This window comes from Mus caroli, chromosome 14, assembly GCF_900094665.2.
Source record: "Mus caroli chromosome 14, CAROLI_EIJ_v1.1, whole genome shotgun sequence".
Lineage (NCBI taxonomy): Eukaryota > Metazoa > Chordata > Mammalia > Rodentia > Muridae > Mus > Mus caroli.
Genome location: NC_034583.1, coordinates 26,264,423 through 26,282,334, shown reverse-complemented (window position 1 = coordinate 26,282,334; position 17,912 = coordinate 26,264,423). Strand labels below are relative to the sequence as shown.

Below are 17,912 nucleotides of genomic sequence, written 5' to 3'. Positions count from 1 at the left end.
AATAGTCTGGATATTTTTGTTTTTCAAAATTCATGGGAAAATTCTAAGGTGGGCTGTTATGAGATTGGGACTAACGCTTTATGGATTCTAGAGGGCCAGCTCCCCACTTTCTCTCTGATGACACAGCTAAAAAGAGCAATCTCTGAACTAGAAAATGGCCCTCACGAGAGACATTACATCTGCACACACATGACCCCTTTATGATCCAGAACAATAAATTCCTGTTGTTTATAAGCCACTCAGTCTATGGTATTGTGTTATAGCAGCCTGAACAGGCCAGGCAGCCACCTACACACAACTCAATTATGGCTTCTAAAGGTGTAGAAATAGTTCAGTGGTTAACAGTGCTTGCTGGTCGTCCAGAACACCCAAGCCGGGTTACCAGCACACAGGTCAGGCGGCTACAACCACCTGTAATTCCATCTCCAGCTCCGGGGAGTCTGCTGCCCTCTTGTAGCCTCAGGGGCCTGCACACATGTGGCACAGTCACTCCCACTCACATAAATAAAACCAATTCTTGGGAAAATGAAGGCATCTAAGAAGTCCTCAGGGGCCGGGGGCTATGGCTCAGTAGTAGAGTGTTTGCCAGGCATGCGTGAGAACCAAGGTTCAATCTCCAGAATGATGCAAAAGAAAAAAAAAAAAAAGAATTTGAAAATGAGGCGGAAAGACAACATTCTGAGTTCAGATCAACTTACTGGATGAGGCCTTTGCCAACAACTCCTACCCGAGGACTCTTAGTGCTTAATTCAGACCGTCGTTGAAGTTTTCTATTTAGTGTTGTCCTTATCTTGGAAACAATTAATATCCATCTCAGTGCCAGGTCCTAGTTCTGAACTTGTTACAGATTCCTGGGTCTTTAGGTCAAGGGTCCGAAGTGTAAATGACTGTGTGACTAGACAAACAAATGCAGGTGAAGGAGCCAGGGCACAGACACAGTGGTGGCACACCTTGGCGTCGGGTCTTATCATGAACCTGGGCCCATCACCTGGGGAAAGCTGCCTCAGAGCCAGTCTGGAATGTGGACTGTAAGAAAGGCCAGGAGTCAGTGTAATTGTCAACTAACTCGGCGGTTGTTTAAACACAGGCAGGCAGATAGGTGCCTTCCTGTGGTGGCGCGGAGGAGGAGGAGGGTTTCCTGGAGCAGGACTGGGGGGTTGGTATGACTGGCTTCCGTTTACTGCTTTCTGGCAATGTGAGGGGCGCGCTCAACATGGCATAGACTTGCGGAACCGTGTTAGTGTGGAAGGCGAAGAAACCATCACCCGGTGCCTCTGGCTCTCACAGGTTTCCAGCATTGGGCAGAAGCCAGGCCTGACCCTTATAACCTCACTCATGGCCTTTATCCCCATGGGTCCTGGAAGAGAACTGCTACTCAGGATGAAAGTATGAGAAGCCCAACTCCAGCCGCGGCCTCCTTTCATCCCATTGGGAAGAGATGGCGCCCCCTAGAGGCACCTGTAAGTTATTTATCCAGACAGATTTCACACATCTGCATCGTTTTTCACAAGTTTTGTTTTTTAGGATTTTTTTTTTCTTGTTTGTTTTCATTTTTTTACAAGTCATGGGCTAAGTCTAAAGGCCATATAGTATATGAGATATGAATCTAATAGACCACTCCCCTATTTAAGGAAGTTATTCTGTAACATGATATGACTTAAGATGCCTCTTAGGAGAGAATGTTTGGAAATCAGTTTTGTATGAGGGATAGGAAGGAAAAGGATTTAAATTTAGCTTTACCTCTTTGATCCATCTGTGTTTCCCAGGGCCTCTGTGTGTGTGTGTGTGTGTGTGTGTGTGTGTGTGTGTGTGTGTATTGCTTCCTTTTGTCTTTTATTCTAGTCTTGTCCGTGAGAAGCTCACATGCAGGAAGGCTGGCTTGTTTTGCTATGAAGAGAATATTAATTTCTTTCAAGTTCAGTTTCCCTCCCCAGGCCCAGGTCCATACTAGTCACTGTGCAGTAGAAACACTGGGGTTTTCAGGCAGACAGCTTTGGGTTCAGGTTTCACCTCTCCCCTCACCAGTGGCTCCAGGCTGCCCTATTCTCTTAAAGAAAACAGTATGGCTGATGGCAGCAGGAAGGGGTTTCTGGGAGGAGCCTGGATTGTGCCCAGTCTCAGAAGACCAGCCTGAGGGACCTGACTGGATACTTGGGAGAAAAAAAAAATAAGTGGCTTAGCCAGGACCAGGGCTGAAGTCATACCTGGAGCTCTCTCTCCCGAGGATGCTGCTGTCAATCTGCCACGGCTCACCCTGCATCTGGCAGGATGTTGATGCTTAGACTGCCTGGTCACTTGTTCCAGACTGAGTCTTTACTTAGGGTTTCTCTGACCAACTAAAGTAGAATGTCTCCTCACTACCCGGGAGCTGAGCTTCTAAGACATCAGTTTTGAAGTAGAAAAATAATAACTCATGTTGGCTGGACTTCTGATTAACTGTGATTTTTCATGGATGTAACATCTGCCTCCCCTAATGAGCACTTGGGGAAACTGAGGCCCTGAGAGTGAAGTATATTGCCTGGAATCACACTGGTAAGAAGAGGCTGGACTGGTCTTCTCACTCAGGCAGGCTGACTCTAGAGCTAGAGGCATTGCTTCATAGGAACGAACGCTCTCCCATAGACAGCTCAGTTGGAAGTGAGCACAGATGCTAGGTGGCCTAAAGAAGACCAAGCTGGTTGTGGCCTCAGGCAGGTTTCCAAGCTTCCTGCATCTCAGTGGCCTCCGGGGTGAAGGATGGATGGTGACAGTGGCTTATGTGAGAACACAGAACCTTGAATGTCCTCCCTGCTGAACACCCATGGGATCTCTGCCTTCTTCTGTCCCCAAAGGTCTCGGTCCAAGGCCTTAACCTCAGTTCTCCGTCCACAAATGCCAGAAGTGTCAGACAAGGGAGAAAGGGAAGAACAGAAGAACCACTGATGCTATGATTACACACACAGTTTTGTACTTTAGGACAGTAACTGCTACATCTGAAAATAGTGTGATATGCTTATTATGAGGACCTAGAAAAAGAGCAAAGTATTAAAAAAGAAAGATAGGAATGCCACTTAAAAGTCTATTAGTAAGGATTTAATTTATGTTACATCACACACACACACACACACACACGAGAAAGAAGAAGGAGAGGAGGGGGAAGAGGGAGGTGGGAAGAGCAGGGATTCCTGGAATTTAAGTTCTTAAGCCCTGTAGAGCAGTCACACATTTATCTTATAAAGAGAAATAAGAACCATATTATTCAGGTTACCACCAAATCCCCAACCTGTGTGCTTACTTGAATATAGCAAGACAGGCCCTGCAATGGTATCTTCTCCTGGTCTGCATAGAGTCTAGATAGGGTCAGTTGAAGGGTGCCCCATGGACTCCCTGGAGTCTTGGTGGGTATTCGCGAGAGTCTTTGATGTGGGGCTGTGTTATCTTTGGAGAGCTTTGCCACTTTATTAGGCCCTGAGCAGCAACAACTTAGCCTTTCCAGATGTCAAGGCTAGACAATACAGGTGCATGGTCCTTCTTTAAAAAACATAACATCTTTAAATTAGTTTTATAAGGTAGTGGGAACAAGTTGTATGAATTCTAGGGCACCAGCCAGGGGTCCTGTTCTCACTTTCCTCTCTGGACCCTAGAGATCTTTCCCTCAGATAAGGTGTCTGAGGACTGTGGGTGGAGGGCAATGTAGACTTGTGTCCTATTACTCTGCCATTCACATGTAGCGCCTGCACATTCGAGCTGTGTAGCACATGACAAGGCTTGGCAAGGGAAGCGATGACAACAGGGCTGTGGGGGAGGATGAGATACACACGGAAGGGTTCCTAACCTCAGAAGCCATGAGCTGAAGGTCCCCACTGAGTACCAGAAACACACAGATGTTCAGTAACCCCAGGCTACACACTGAATTTGGAAGACCACGCAGAGGCAGGCTACAGGCCACCATTGTCATCCTGGAATATTCACAAGGGGACTGTGGATATAGAAAGTCAGATACATTAAACAGAGGGACTCTGATGGGAGGTTCATTAGGGAGATTTTTACTCTAGCATAGACTTGTTCAGGTATTACATGCATTTTGACCTAGTAATGCTGTCTACTAAGGGTGAACTTACAGAAAACGCTGTCCCGAGTTAAAGAGGAGCTGTGACATTGGAAAGTGCTACAAGCATTAAGCATTTCTTTCTTTTGCTTTCTGAAAAGGTGACTACTAGAAAAAGCAAACTGTCACGTGTGCCTTACTTTACATCTGTGGTTCAATTCCCTCTCCTGACAGAATTGCTCTTGGAGACAGTATGGGGACAGGAGCCAGGCAGCTAGGAGGTGTGAGTAGAAGAGAGATGGACTTCAGTCTCCCTAGAATAACCACTATGGGGGATGCTTTTGAGATGGCTGAGCTCCCACTTTTTGGAGAGAGACATTTTGGAGTAGTGGGGACCAGCAGATGAGCCCCAGAGGATGTCTGAGCTCAGCAACCCCTCCCTACTGGGGGCTGCCTGGGGTCTCAGACAGGATCCTGTGCTGGAGCCCCAGTAGTGGCCCAGAGAGCCTGCCACCACAGCTCTGGCCGTGGGGATCCTCAGAGCCTTTAGACTCTGCCTTACCCCCTCAGAGCCTGCTGGAGTATCTCCTTGGCTCTGGTAAGGGCCAATTCTGAAGAGACAACTACATTAGGTGCCACGCCCACCCCTTCCCAGGAACTTCCATCTTCGGCGCCCACAGAGCGAGCTGTGGGGATGGTGATGTAGAGGTGGGTGTCATCCACGTGGTAGGTCTGCGGTGGTTGGCAACCTCCACTTGTCACTTCACCGATGACCAGGGCCCGGCCCAGCCTCTTCATGATGTAAGTAAATTCCTCGGCGGCACCGGCTGTCACACCACTGGTCAGGATGGCTACACTCTTCTTGGAGCCATATCGTTCACCTGGAGGACAGAGGCCATTCAGCACGGGGTCAAATCAGCCCCCGCCACCTACACTGACGGATGCCACGAGGAGGGCCCCAGGTTTAGTCTTGTGCATCTGTGTCAATACGTGGGGCACCAGCTTCCGTCTACCTCCGTGAAACAGGGACAGCCATTCATATGCCCGAGCACCGCCATGTGCTGTATGTGGTCATATGGAGGAAGGCCTGGCTTTTCCTGAGGACAGGGCAGGCAACCTTGTCCTGAACAAAGGAACCTCCCACTCTGACCTGTGAGTCTTTGCTTTGGGCTCCCAGAAGGACATTTATTACTTTATGAATTCATTGTCATTTGAAATTTTTGAGTAACTACATTAATAAGTATAAAAGAAAACAGATGAAATTAACTTTAATCATGCTTTGATTAAATCATATGTCAAAGAAACACTTAATAAAATGAGATTATTACACTGAAGCAAGAGGCCCATCTCCCTGCTTTCCCCTCCCACCCTTCCCTTCCTGCCTTTCATTTCCACAGTAGGCTTTCTGGAGCTGGTGTGGAGTTTACAGTGATAACGTAACTCAGTAAGAACCACTCACATTTAAGGTCTTGGTGATGGAAGGCAGCTGGTGGATCCCATATTGGAGGCCAATCAAAGTTATAGAATCTCTAAATCTGAGACTATTGTAACCTGGTTTTAAATAGCTATTTGAATTTGGAATTCATCTGATTTTTTTCCCTTTTACAACCTTCCATGTTATTGAATAAATCCTGGAAGCCACAGTAGTGAAATGCTTATATAATGAGTAAATGTATAAATGAAAGTGGCTAGATGCCTCTCTGGTCAGAGGCACCCTGTTGGCCTCTCCAATGGCCTCCCTTGCATGGGAACACAAGGTCCACCAGAGTCCTTGGTTCTCTGTGCTGGGCAGAGGGAGGGAGGTGATTCAACAAGAAATAAGGCTCCGAGAGTCAGGAGTCTACGGGGCTGAGGTTGCCTCTGCTGCTTTGGGTGTCCTCCAGCCCAGGCAAGTACAGGAGGGCCTGTTGGCATCTGGACATTTCTTCAGGCAATTGTGATGACCTGGGGCCAAGAGTTCAAACAAGATGAGCTCTAAGAGCACCTATTTGATTAGCAAGGTGAGGGGGGCATCCTGGATCTATATTTGTTGGATAGGCTGCTAGCTATACTGTTAAGATGGGAGGGGGCATGCAGCTATTAGGCAAAGCCACCTTTAAATCTTGGATCTTTCCCTGATTGGCTGAGTGACCTCAGACAAGACTGTCAAGCCATCCGACTGCCACTTTTCTTCTCTAGACATGTCCTTTCATATACTGAAGGTTGTTCCAGGACTGTGTCCAGTGGACCAAAACAGGAACCTTATTCTGTCATTGTTATTTTTATATACACTCAAGCTGTTTTTCTCTGATTTACTCAAAAGTTTTTTTTGGAAAGAGAACAGGGAGAAGAAGGCTTCAGGTACCTGTGAGTTGAGTGTGTGTCCAAAGTTCGCTGACCGAGTCATTGGGCCGGTTGTAGATCTTGTCCAGCAGAATGGGAGGTGCCTCGTCAAAGAAGTAAGAGCACAAGGCTGAGATGGAGGAGGTGGGGCCACCAAGGTTGAACCTAAGGGAAGCAGAGCCAATGTCTCTGAGGGCGTCTGAGCTCACAGGGAGGCACTCAGTGAGCCCCCTTCCCTGAACTTGGCTCTTTGTCCTGTGAAGAAGGGTTCTAATTTCAGGGTACCTCAGTGCTGCGCACCCTTCAAGACTCCACAGGAGACATGATCCAGAGGATCCCGTAGAGTCCTAGTCTCCTGAGACTAAATGTGTCAGCAGTCTAATGCTTCCAGAAAATACTGGCCGGGTGTGGTGGCTCCTTTAATCTCAGCACTGGAGAGGCAGAGGATGATGGGTTTCTGAGAGTTCAAGGCCAGCCTGGTCTACAGAGTCATCTGGGGACTACGAAGTGAGACTCTGTCTCAAAACAGCAGCAACCACAGCATCAAAAGAAAGAATTAAAAAATGAAAAGAGGAGAAAATAAAATAACCTGCGTCCTGTGTCCTGATCTTATATACTAATGTATTAAAGGCTCCAACGAATCCCGCAACTGGGAATTTATTGGTATTGCTTTCCCACGTAGCAGCCATGGACTGCTCCTCTGTGCTCATTCTGCCTATGCATAGAATACAGACCCCATCAAGTGCAGTAACACAAGTTACCAGTGACACTTGGTGTGATAGCAAACTCAAGATGGTGGAGGTACACGGGGAGGGAGAAGCCTACACACAAGCTTGTATTGCCCTTGCCTCTCCATCTAGTGCTGGCAAGTATCAAGAGATTCTTATAGCTGATTGATGTCCATGACCTCAGCATCTGACCCCCAACCCCAGGGACAGAGGAATCTAAACCAAGTGTGCCTCTAGTTGGGGCTTCCCTTTTAAAAATGTGAATGATACATTCAATCAAAAGGATGCGTGGGCGGGTGGTGTCTCTTGTGTTTGTTAAGGTGTCTAAGGAACAAAATGATCACCTAAGGTTTTGGGCAACTATAAAACCTGGCATGGGAAATAATCTCCCAGAGAGGGATACCCACCTCACCATGATTTGGCGCCACCTAGTGACTGTTAAGAGTCGTGCAAGAGCTGCAATTACAGCCGGCCTGGGTGCTTAGATGCTGCAAGAGCCTTCCTCTTGCAGCAGAGATGTGGAAAAGGTTCCCAATGGAAAGATACAGCCTGACCTTTCTCATACTCGTGGATGGTGCTCGGGACACACCCACCGATAGACCTGGGATCGGAGGGAGGCCTGAGTCTGGCCACTGCCTGAGGACTCTTCTGCGTGGGGGAGCAGAGGTGGTGAAGGGGGGGTCTATGATGGAGACTCACCACAAATACAGTGTTTATTTGTTTGTTTTAAGCAGAGGGAGGAAAATGGGCAAAGATATCCAATAACCATTTTGTTATGTAAAGCTTTCTCATTTTGATAGCATCTCTTCATTTCTAGATTATCCCTGGGGCCCTGGCTTTGTGATGCCCAGAGAATGGCTGTCTTGAGAGGGTGATTTTGCAGAAGTACAACCACACTGGAGGGCTGACCACCAGGATTATAGACTGTCCAATCTCTCTTGGAGCTACTGACATAGGGCTGGCCTGGAGCCAAGGATCAGCGGGCTTATCTTTTCTGTCCCCGCCCCCCACTCCCATTTGATTTCTTTTGTTTTGTCAGGCAACTGATGTAGGATAACTCTTCTCCTCAAATACACATTGGGGTCACCAGGGGTGGGGCTTAAAAAGCTATCAGTGCTGAGGTCCCACTGGCCAATAAGATTTGAACCTCTGGGCTAGCTGGCCAGATCCCTGGCAGGTAGGTTGTCTGGTTCCTTTAAGTTCCTTGGTTGTTTCCTGGGATCTTTCCTTCTGTTTTGGTCTATAGCTCTGACTGTCCTCAGCCAGTGCCGTGCCTCAATCTGGGATCGCTGTCCAGCCCACTGACCTCATGTCGATGATCAGGGCATCAGTGTGTACAATCTTCTTCCAGATGTGTTCTACCAGCAGCTCGGAGACCTGGGTAAGCAGCTCGCAGTCCCCGAACATGTCGAATCTCAAGTAGCCAATGTTGTCCTCAAGTACATTTGTGTGGAAGGAAAACTTGATCAGGTCTTCAAAGACTTCTGGGGAGGGAATCTGCAAGAGTGGGAAGCCTGGCCTCAGTATCAGGACAGCAGCAGATGGCCGTGCCCAGGAGCGGGCGGTACCATAGGCTACTAAGGAAATGGGAAGGAGTGAGTGGTGTCTGGGAGGGTAGCATGTGGGTGATAGGGCTGGGGTGGGAACCATGTGTTGTGTCTGAGTCAGCTGATCAGAGACATCCTTGCAGCAAATGCTCAGGTCTGCCAACCCCTCATTTGGTGTCTGGAGATGAAAAGCCCAGGTACGGTGCCTTTCTGATGCTTCCAACACCTCCAGACACTTCTCAGTGTCCCTGGACCCATCTTCTCTTCTGCTGGGATAGGGAGGGGACTGGCCCTGGGATAAGCACTTTGAAGCTACCCTGTATAGAAGACACTGTTATTCTCCTCTTTCCAGAACAATCTGGAAGCACAGACAAAGAGGCTAACTTCTCTGAGGCCCTCACAGACAGGAACAGACAAAAGCCAGACCATGAATCCATTTTAAACTCAGTCCCACTCTTTTACTCCACGGCCCTTGCTATTCTGGAAAAATTAGACACGACAGAGTTGCAAATTGGGGTCCTAGAAGCCCAGTACAACTCCCCTCATAGGACTCTACTTCTTCTCTCCCTAGTGCAGCTAAGGTAGACTGGGCCTCCATGAATCCTGTCCACTTTGCCCGATCCCTTTCCTTCCCACACCCTCTCAGCAGCCGCACAGCTTAATGTACCTGTCAGTGCTCCCTGGCACACTGGTGCTGGCTTTCAAGTATTCTGACTGCAGCCACCTTGCTCCAAATTTCCTATCAAGCCAAGCCTTGGATTAGATACTCATGACCTCAGCTCAGCCAGAATCATGCTGTGCATTGTTTGAAATGGAGATATCGAGCTGGCTTCAAACAGAGGTCTTTGGGCTGGGCCTTAGCACTCAGCCACCCCAGGACCTGTGTCCTGTCTCCGGACTTTGCTTCTAAGGACACAGTAGATCCAAGTCATGTAAGCTTCATATTTTCAGGGAAGGAAAATCTCATTTTAGAGCCTCAGAAAACTTGATGACTCCCTTCCCCAGTTTTGGCAGTGGGAACTCATGGGAAATTTTGGCTTCTATCTGGCTGAGATGCAAGACCTTCCACTTCAATTTTCACATTAGATTTGTTGAGTCGTCTATAGAGCTGTCCAGAGACAGTGGAGACAGAGAGTTGAGAGACAGTGAGGCGAAAGTGAAGAAAGGACAGGATATGTGAAAACATAAACCCAGAAGTAAGCCTTGCATGGTACACATATCCACACCTGCCAACATCTGGATGAGTCACTCGCAGGATTGAACCAGGCTAAGTCTCTGTTGTACCTTACCTGCATGGGCACGATTCCAGGAATTCGGTCTTTGGCATCCTCTGGAATGTGTGCTGTCTTCAGGTGTGGGTCCCCAGAGAGTATTTGCAGGTCTGCCCCCAGCATCTCAGCCAAGGCCCCTTCTGAGGTCACCCTTGCATATCGGCTCTGCAGACCACTTAGCTTGGCAGCCATCTTGGCCCCCAATTCAGGGGATGCATAGTTATCAGCCACTAGTTTCCCAGCTGTCTGCAGAACGGTGGGCACCTTAGCACGCAGGGCCACTATGTCCTGGGCTGTGGAAAGGGCCTCGCTCATGGGCACAGTGATGTCAGGTTCCACACCAGCCAAGTCCCAGGCCTCACCGGTGGTGGCACTCAGGGCCATCTGAGTAGGCATGGAGGCATATAAGGGGCTGTTGCCCACCTGGTAGATGCCCACGGAGAGTGCCCCTCCAGCTGTGGGCTCTCCTATAATGGTGGCCCGCTGTAGGTCCTGCATAGTGTGAGCAAAGGCCTCGGCTGCAGAGCCACTAGTGTGGCTCATGAGGATGTATAGGTCCTTATGGGATCCATAGCGTTGCCCAGCAACCAGGGGCAGGGTCCATATTTCTGTGACCCTAGATGTCGCCCTGTCAAAAACAGAGTAGAGGTGCTGGCGGGGCTTCGCCTCAAAAAAATAGGAGCAGAGTAGAGGAACGGCAGAAGAGTAGCTGCCAGGGTTGTAGCGCAGGTCAACAATCAGCGCGGCTGTGTCCACCAGCCTCTGCCACACCAGCTGTACTAGCTGAGGCCCAATGGCCTTTACTGTCTCTAGCTCAGCCATGGCGTCAAAACGCAAGTAGCCGAGCTGGCCGGGTAGCACATCCGTTTTGAACAGAGCCTCTATGAGATAGGAGAGTTCCTCTGGGGAGGGAACGGCAGGGGGCGGTAGAGGGACCTCCTCTGCCACCAGCTCCCCAGGGCTATGGAACACCAGCAGGCGGTGGTCCTCAGATACTTCCTGAAGGTCAGCAGTGAGCTGTGAGGCCAGTGACTCCAAGTCCACAGCTGTGCGGTAGGCTCCTTGGGCCAGCTTAGATTGCAGGAGAGCTCTGGCCCGCTGTGCGATCTCTGGCCGGGCATAGTGAGCCTCCAGCAGGCGACCGGTGCCCTCTACCAAGGCGCCCAGACTGCGATGGAAGTCCAGCACCTCCTGAGCTCTCTCTAAGGCCTCCTCAGCCAGCACGATGGCATCAGGCACCACCCCACCCCCCAGCCAGGCCTCACCGTGGTTGTCAATAAAAGTGAGTACCGGTACTGTGAGCGCCAGGCCACCCTGGGGCGAGTCCAGCAGCGGCACCGTGCAGGTGTGGAGCAGGCTACCCGCGGTGATTTCGCCGACCAGTGTGGCCCAGCCCAGGGACTGCATGAGGAAGGCAAACTCTTCGGCAGCTGTGGCGGTTCTGTGGCTAGTAAGCAGGTACACTCCACGCTGGTTACCATAGCGTTGGCCTAGCAGCTCCCGATGGCTGAAGTGCTCCTGGGTGATGTTGGTGCGGCGATCATAGGTGGTAAAGAGCCGTACAGGTCCGGCCTCAGGTCCCTGGAAGTAGGACAGCACCAGAGGCATCGCCGAGGAAGGACCCCCAGGGTTATGACGCAGGTCCATGATGAGGTGCTCTGTGTCCTGCAAAGGCTCCCATACCTGCTTTAGCACGTAAGGGCCCAGCGTCTCCAGCACAGCGGCGTCTGCAAATCTATCAAAGCGCAGGTAGCCCACATTGCCCGGCAGCACGGACACCTGAAACACAGAGTCCACCAGGGCCCTCCGGGCATCTTCTTCCGTGGGCACCTCAGGGGTGGCTGCTGGGGACTCATTAGGCCCAGTCTCAGGTCTTGAGGAGGAGTCTCTGGGTCCGGTGGCCCTCACCAGGAGCCTGGGATCCTCCGACACAGCCTGCAAGCCAGCATTGAGCTTTGTTACCAGGTCCTCTTCAGAGACCACAGCTGAGTAGTCCATGCTGGCCAGGTGGTGAAGCAGGCCCGGCACTCGGTCCACTAATGTGTAATAGTCCTGGAGGGCTTCCTGAAGTCGGAGGACAACCCCTGGCAGGGCACGACGCAGGGTGAGGATGGCCAGGGCCTTTTCTAGGGCTTGCTCTGCAGGGGTCCCCACACAGGGCAGCACGCCACTGCCTTCCCATGTCTGGCCACCTCCACCTAGAGGTCCCAGGGACCTGGACACAGGCACTGTGAGGAAGAAGTTGGACTGGCCTATTCTCAGCTTCTGGAGGTCCAGAGCCCCACCCTCCGTCCGCTCGCCCACCACGATGGCGCGGCGCATCTGCTTCAGGATGTACGCAATGTCCTCCGCGACTCCCCCAGTGTGTCCGCTGGTGAGGACCACCACATCCTTGTCAGCACTGTATCTCTCCCCGAGGACCTCGGGCAAGGTCCAGATCTCTGTGGTGGTGTTGGAGGGCCGGTCGTAGACGGTGTCCACGTGCATGACCGTGTTCCCAGGGTGCAAGTAAGAGATGACATAAGGGATCCCAGAGACGTGGCCGCCAGTGCAGTGCCGGAGATCTAGCACCAAGGAGGAGGTGCCCATGAGCTGCCTCCACACATGGCTCACTAAGAACTCCCCCAGCTCGCTCAGTACCTCCTGGCCAGGGAGGTCGTCCACGCGTAGATAGCCCACGTTGCCCTCAAGAACCTCATGGCGGATGTTCCTCTGTATCTGGGCCAGCAGTTCTTCTCGGGTGAGGTTGGTGAGCGCTGGTGCTTGCTGGGGAACCTCGAGGGTACTGGGCTCGTAAGAGATGAAGAGTCGTGGGTCACTCAAGGAACTCTGGACTCCAGCTGTCAGCACTTGGGCCAGCGTCTGAGGGTCTGAGATGCCCAGAATCTCGTGACTCTTCATAGCCTGCTCAATGGCTGCTTGCATTCCCATCAGGTTCTCAGGGAAGCAGTAGTTATCCAGGAGGATCTTGGCCATATCCAGTACCAGGCTTGGCTGGAAGAGGTGTGTGGGACCAGCCGGAACCCATAGCAGTGTGGACAAAACCAGGACCCATTCTCTCATCATCGGGATCCCAGAGCCCTGGCTCCTGGGTAAGAGCTCCCTTGATGGTGTGTACAAGGCTGTGGTCCTGCAGCTGCCTCTCTCCCTTGCCCTTCTTAGCAGGCAGACAGAAGGTCTGGGGCTCAACGTGGGAGTTAGATGTGAGGCTTCCAGCTCTGCTAAGCCTTTAATCCTGTCTAATTCAAGCACATGAGCTAGACTCTGAAGAGGAGGCCAGGGTGGTTTGACCCGGAAGGAACATTGCATCTCATCTTGCTGAGCCATGTCTGTGTAGAATAACACAAACAATTGCATTTAGTTTGAGTTCCTGACACATGCTAGGCCCTGTGATATGCTTTCTACACGCACAGTTTTTACTAAGGTCTTGCAAATGAGAATTGTTAATCTACAAATAAATATTTTTTCCCACTGTGGGTCACCCATGACTCTGGAATTAGGCAGACGTTGTTGGAGGTCTGGTTCTGCTACTGTTTATTCATAGGTTGGGGAAAGCATCTGACTTGTTCTATAGACTAAGTTATTGGGTAGATTAAACATGAATGCTTTCACAAAGCATTGCAGTGTCTGGAAGTTACCGATGAAGACTCTATAATGAGTATCATATCTATTTTATCACCAGGGAATTTAGTAGATAGTTCAACCCACCGTTTCAAATGGGGACAGGTGACGGATAGTGAGAAAAGGCTGCATAGGCCACCACCATCTCAGATACTGTGAAGGCTTAGTCTAGGGCCATTGTCAGCCTCAGAAATTGAAACTTGTTCCTATACCCTTATTATGCCTCTAGGTATAATATAGATGCCAGTACCTCACGACTTTCAAGATGAATGAGAGGTCCGGACACCAGTACAGAGTGTGACAGCCGAGAGGGACATGAGATCAATAATTTCAGACCAGATAAGGTTAAGTGACCTGGTGAGCCTCATCCTTTTTGTGAATGGAGCACCCCCCCCATTAGTTAGGGGCTCAGCTTCAGCCCAGGGCTCACCGTGAGAAGTGAGTGGCTCTCTGTGATCCTAAGTCACACAAGAATACCAGTCATTCTCATACCTGCAGGGTCACACCTGGGAGCCAGTCCCAGGGGGCATTTTCTGTATTCTACCCTCTTCTCATGAAAGTGATGTGGACTTCTGCTCATGTCTGACTGGCTCTGGGTATCAAAGAACACTCACCATGGAGCCTGCACTTAGAACGCCTGCTTTGTCCAGGGAGCCTCTTAGTGGACACCTCTCTCTCATTTAGCAGGTATTCTTTAGTTAGCCTGTAGGGGGCGTTGTATAGCTGTGGAATAGCAGCCGGTGTGGCCACTTCCTGTTCCCTGGCTTCTTGAGTTCTAATAGAACAGATGGCTGGGCCCGGTGGACTGCAGGTAGAGTCCCACGGTGACGCAGCAGGCAGCCAGAGAAGGTGGTCTTCGGGTGGGGGTGAGAGAGCTTACTCTGTGAGCTGGAAACCTACAAGTCAGTTTCTGGAAACCATTATCTGACCATGTTTACCAAGTGGTTTATGAAGGCCAAAGAGGTCAATTAGCTAAAACAAACATATTTTTAGCTCATTAGGATTTGTTTAATACCCAAGTGACATATGGTCTCATCACCCCACTGTTTGCAGCCAATGGAAATGAGGCAGACTTACTGTCAGAATCAGCCTGGGGTGGCACACCACAGACCAGAGGCCTCTCTGGGGTGACTGAGCCTTTTTCAACCTCCACCTGGAAGAATTCAACTCCAGGCACACAGTCAGAGTTTCTCTGTGAGCACGTAGCTGTCACTGCTGAAGCCAGGCCAAGCTCTGGACAGGGAGAGGGTGAAGACTACCAGGAAAAATGCTGGTTTTGTATTCGTTTTTGTTTTGCCTGTTTTGGTTTTTTGGCAACACGTGCCACAAAGGTACCCTCTCCCTCTCCCTATGAGAATTAAAGAATTAAAGAATATGAGATAAAAGGTTCTCATGTATACAAATGCATAGAGCTGTCCAGTGTGGGCTGCAAAACTACCTACAACCCTTACCACTGCCTAGGGAACAAGATGCCTTGATTAGGTGACATGTGATCTGGATTATGTTATAAGCAGAGGTACATGCGTTAATACACTTGTCTGTACGCCCGCCATCCCATCTGTCCGTACTTTGATGTTGTGTCCTTCCTGTCAGTTCTGCATGACCGTGTCATAGTGCCTGTCATAGACAAGTTAAAGGAGGAAAGTCTTGTACTAGTTCACAGCTTCAGAGCATCCAGCCGGCTCCATTGCTCTTAGGCCTGGGCTAGAATATGCTAGAGCAAAGCTGCTGGTCCCATAGTGGAGTGAGGGAGGGGAGGGGGAGAGAGAGAGGGAGCAGGATGAGAGAGGGAGAGGAGAGGGGGAGGGGAAGGAATGAGAGGGAGAGGGAGAGGGAGAGGGAGAGGGAGAGGGAGAGGGAGAGAGAACTCACTTTTCAAAGTCACTCCCCAAACCCTTCCTTTGAAGACGAAGAGTCACTTGGAAGTGTAAGATAAGAAGCCTCCTTCCAAGGTTTTTGGTCAGCATTCTGTGAAGCCCTTCCCAGGTCTACTCTTCAGTGCTGCTTTAGGGGCCTCAGATTTTACTTCTTCTTTGGTGGCACGTGAGCCTGCTGTTTCTTGGGCTGGCTCAACTTTGGCATTTTTTTAAAAAATTAATTAATTAATTAAATTAATTAATTTACATCAAATGTTGCCCCCTATCCCAGTCCCCCCTCACAGAGACCCTCCCCCTCCCTTTCTCCTCTGAGAGGGTGGAGCTCCCCCTGGCACGTGGAGACTGAGCTGCTGTCTGCTATATATGTGCTGAGGTCTTTGGTCCAGCCTGTGTATGCTCTTCGGTTGGTGAGTCAGTCTCTGAGAGTCCCCAAGGGTCCAGGTTAGTTGACTCTGTTGGTTGTCCTGTGGAGTTCCTGTCCCCTTCAGAACCTTCAGTCCTTTCCCCCCAGCTCTTCTGTAAGAGACCTCCATTCAATGTTTGGCTGTGGGTGTTTGTGTTGGACCGTGAAAGGCAGTCTGTGTTCTGGTCAAGGGAGGCTTACTCTAGAAACCCAGTAGAAAAATCTACAAGGGACTGAACTGTAAGCTACGCTCCCAGACACAAGCACCTGACACCACATCAACTCCTCAACTCCATAATCCTTTGACTATCAGTCACGTAGACTGTCACCCAAGCTCCTGATATTCTGGCTACAGCCAGGTAAGCTCCGCCCCACAGTTACTTGGCAACAGCAGGAATCCCAGCCCACTAAAAATGGGGCTGCTTGGCCCCTCCTCTCTCTCTCTTAAGCTCTTGCTCTCTCCTTGTCTCTTACCTCTCTTTCTCCTTTTTCCACTTTCCCTTCCCCCCTCTCTCCACGTGGCCATGGCTGCCCTCTACTTCCCTTCCCTTTTTTCTCTCTGCCGTTCTACAATAAATGCCTTCAAATCATGAACCATCTCTACTCATTGAGATACATCACGTTAGAGCAATGGAGCAGGTCTCCCTCTAAGGAGCCCCATGTCTAACCTTCTGCCAGAAGGTCTTTCTGCTCTCCAGCCACAGTTGCCAGCCAACCCAAGCCACCTAAGTTAGCCAGACTCTCTCATCCACACAGTAACCTACTAGAGCTCTCTCCCTACCTTCCCCTCGACCCCCAGGCCAGAGTCCATCTGAGGGCCCGTTCTCAGCTCTTCTGAGACATACAGCAGTCTGGGATGTCTGAGAGTGAGAACCAGTCCTCCAGGGCCACCGTGAGGCCCAAGAATCCCCAAACCTGCTCTACCTCGGTACCCAGTGGTCTGTGGTACCCAAGAGACAGAGTCGAGACTATGCCTTCCCCACCCCCTGGAGTAGGGTTGTGTGGCCTGTGAGGACTGATGCCTGTCCCCAGAGCAAGCAGGCTAGCTAGATTGGGAAACTCCTGAGCTCTGAATTTAAATGAGAGACCCTGCATCAAGATGGAGACTGACAGTCACCTGACATGCACGAGCATTCCTCCCCACATGCATGCACACACATGCGAATACTGATGCACACATGTGCATATCATATAAACAAAAAAATAGGAAGTTAGTGAATGTCCCAAATAATACATGGCTTTTTTGAAATCAGTATTTATTGTCCTTGCTTTATATACACTTTGGCCAGGAAAGTGACATAGACTAGAGAGGCCCCCAACCCACTCAGACCTGCACACCATTCCACATATCAGCTATAGCAAAGCAGTTTCTACAGCCCCCATCTACCACCCTTATGAAGATGTTCCTGTGTTAGGGATCATTAGTATTAAAGGAACCGTTAGGTCAGAACAAACTCTTGCAGGAGACTGACAGGGCTCCTAGTCAGGAAGTTTTGTTTTGTTTTGTTTTGTTTTGTTTTGTTTTGATGAGCTGGGATGTGCACTGGTGAACAGTAGTGGTGAGCAAAGAGCTGTCTGAGTGGTGATCACTTATGGACCACAGATTGCTATGAACAGAGAAAGGGCATCTAAACAGGGTGCTGTCGTCTGACAAACCACCAGGATGTCTGGCTCAGGTATGGCCACCGTCTCCTCCTCGATATCCTGTGGAAGGTGAGACAGACAGTGTGAGGCAGACGGTGGCACGCATCTTGCCTCTTTCCCATGGAGTTGCCTTGTGAATACAACTGGCTGGCCTTTGAGAGATGATACACCGACTGGAGAAACCCTGAAGGCAGGAACAACAGGGTCATCAGGTCCTAGGGCAGCCATTCTGCATTAGAACATGAATTCTGTCTCCTTAGATTTGTAAGGCCTGAGACCACTTCCTGAGATCAGTCCCTATGTTAAAGTGTCCAGCACATTTTATTCAGCTTTCTTCAGTTTTTTTCCCCTTGCTCCTTGCACAGAGAATAGGTCATAAAAGAGGCAGAGGGCAGCTTCTCACTGAACAGCTTAGGACAGGACTCTCCTTCCATGGCTTCAGCATCTTCATGCACATTGCAGAGATCACTTT

General features: G+C 50.1%; 1 protein-coding gene across 1 annotated transcript; it reads right to left on the bottom strand.

Moving 5' to 3' along the window:
* Positions 1–3,057: 3,057 nt before the first annotated feature.
* Rbp3 (retinol binding protein 3) lies at positions 3,058–13,056 on the bottom strand. The gene is made up of 4 exons (XM_021182453.1): positions 9,914–13,056; positions 8,384–8,574; positions 6,372–6,514; positions 3,058–4,908 (listed from the first exon to the last, which is right to left on the bottom strand). Exons 1-4 carry the CDS (start codon positions 12,959–12,961, stop codon positions 4,586–4,588), a joined length of 3,705 nt encoding a protein of 1,234 aa, XP_021038112.1. The 5' UTR covers positions 12,962–13,056; the 3' UTR covers positions 3,058–4,585.
* Between the last annotated feature and the right edge of the window lie 4,856 nt (positions 13,057–17,912).

Excerpts from the sequence above, each read along its gene's own strand:
- Rbp3 (XM_021182453.1), bottom strand. The coding sequence starts at position 12,961 with ATGATGAGAGAATGGGTCCTGGTTTTGTCCACACTGCTATGGGTTCCG. Across the intron at positions 8,575-9,913 it reads CTGGAATCGTGCCCATGCAG|ATTCCCTCCCCAGAAGTCTT; the intron begins GTAAGGTACAAC and ends CCACTCTTGCAG. Across the intron at positions 6,515-8,383 it reads GCCCTGATCATCGACATGAG|GTTCAACCTTGGTGGCCCCA; the intron begins GTCAGTGGGCTG and ends TGCTTCCCTTAG.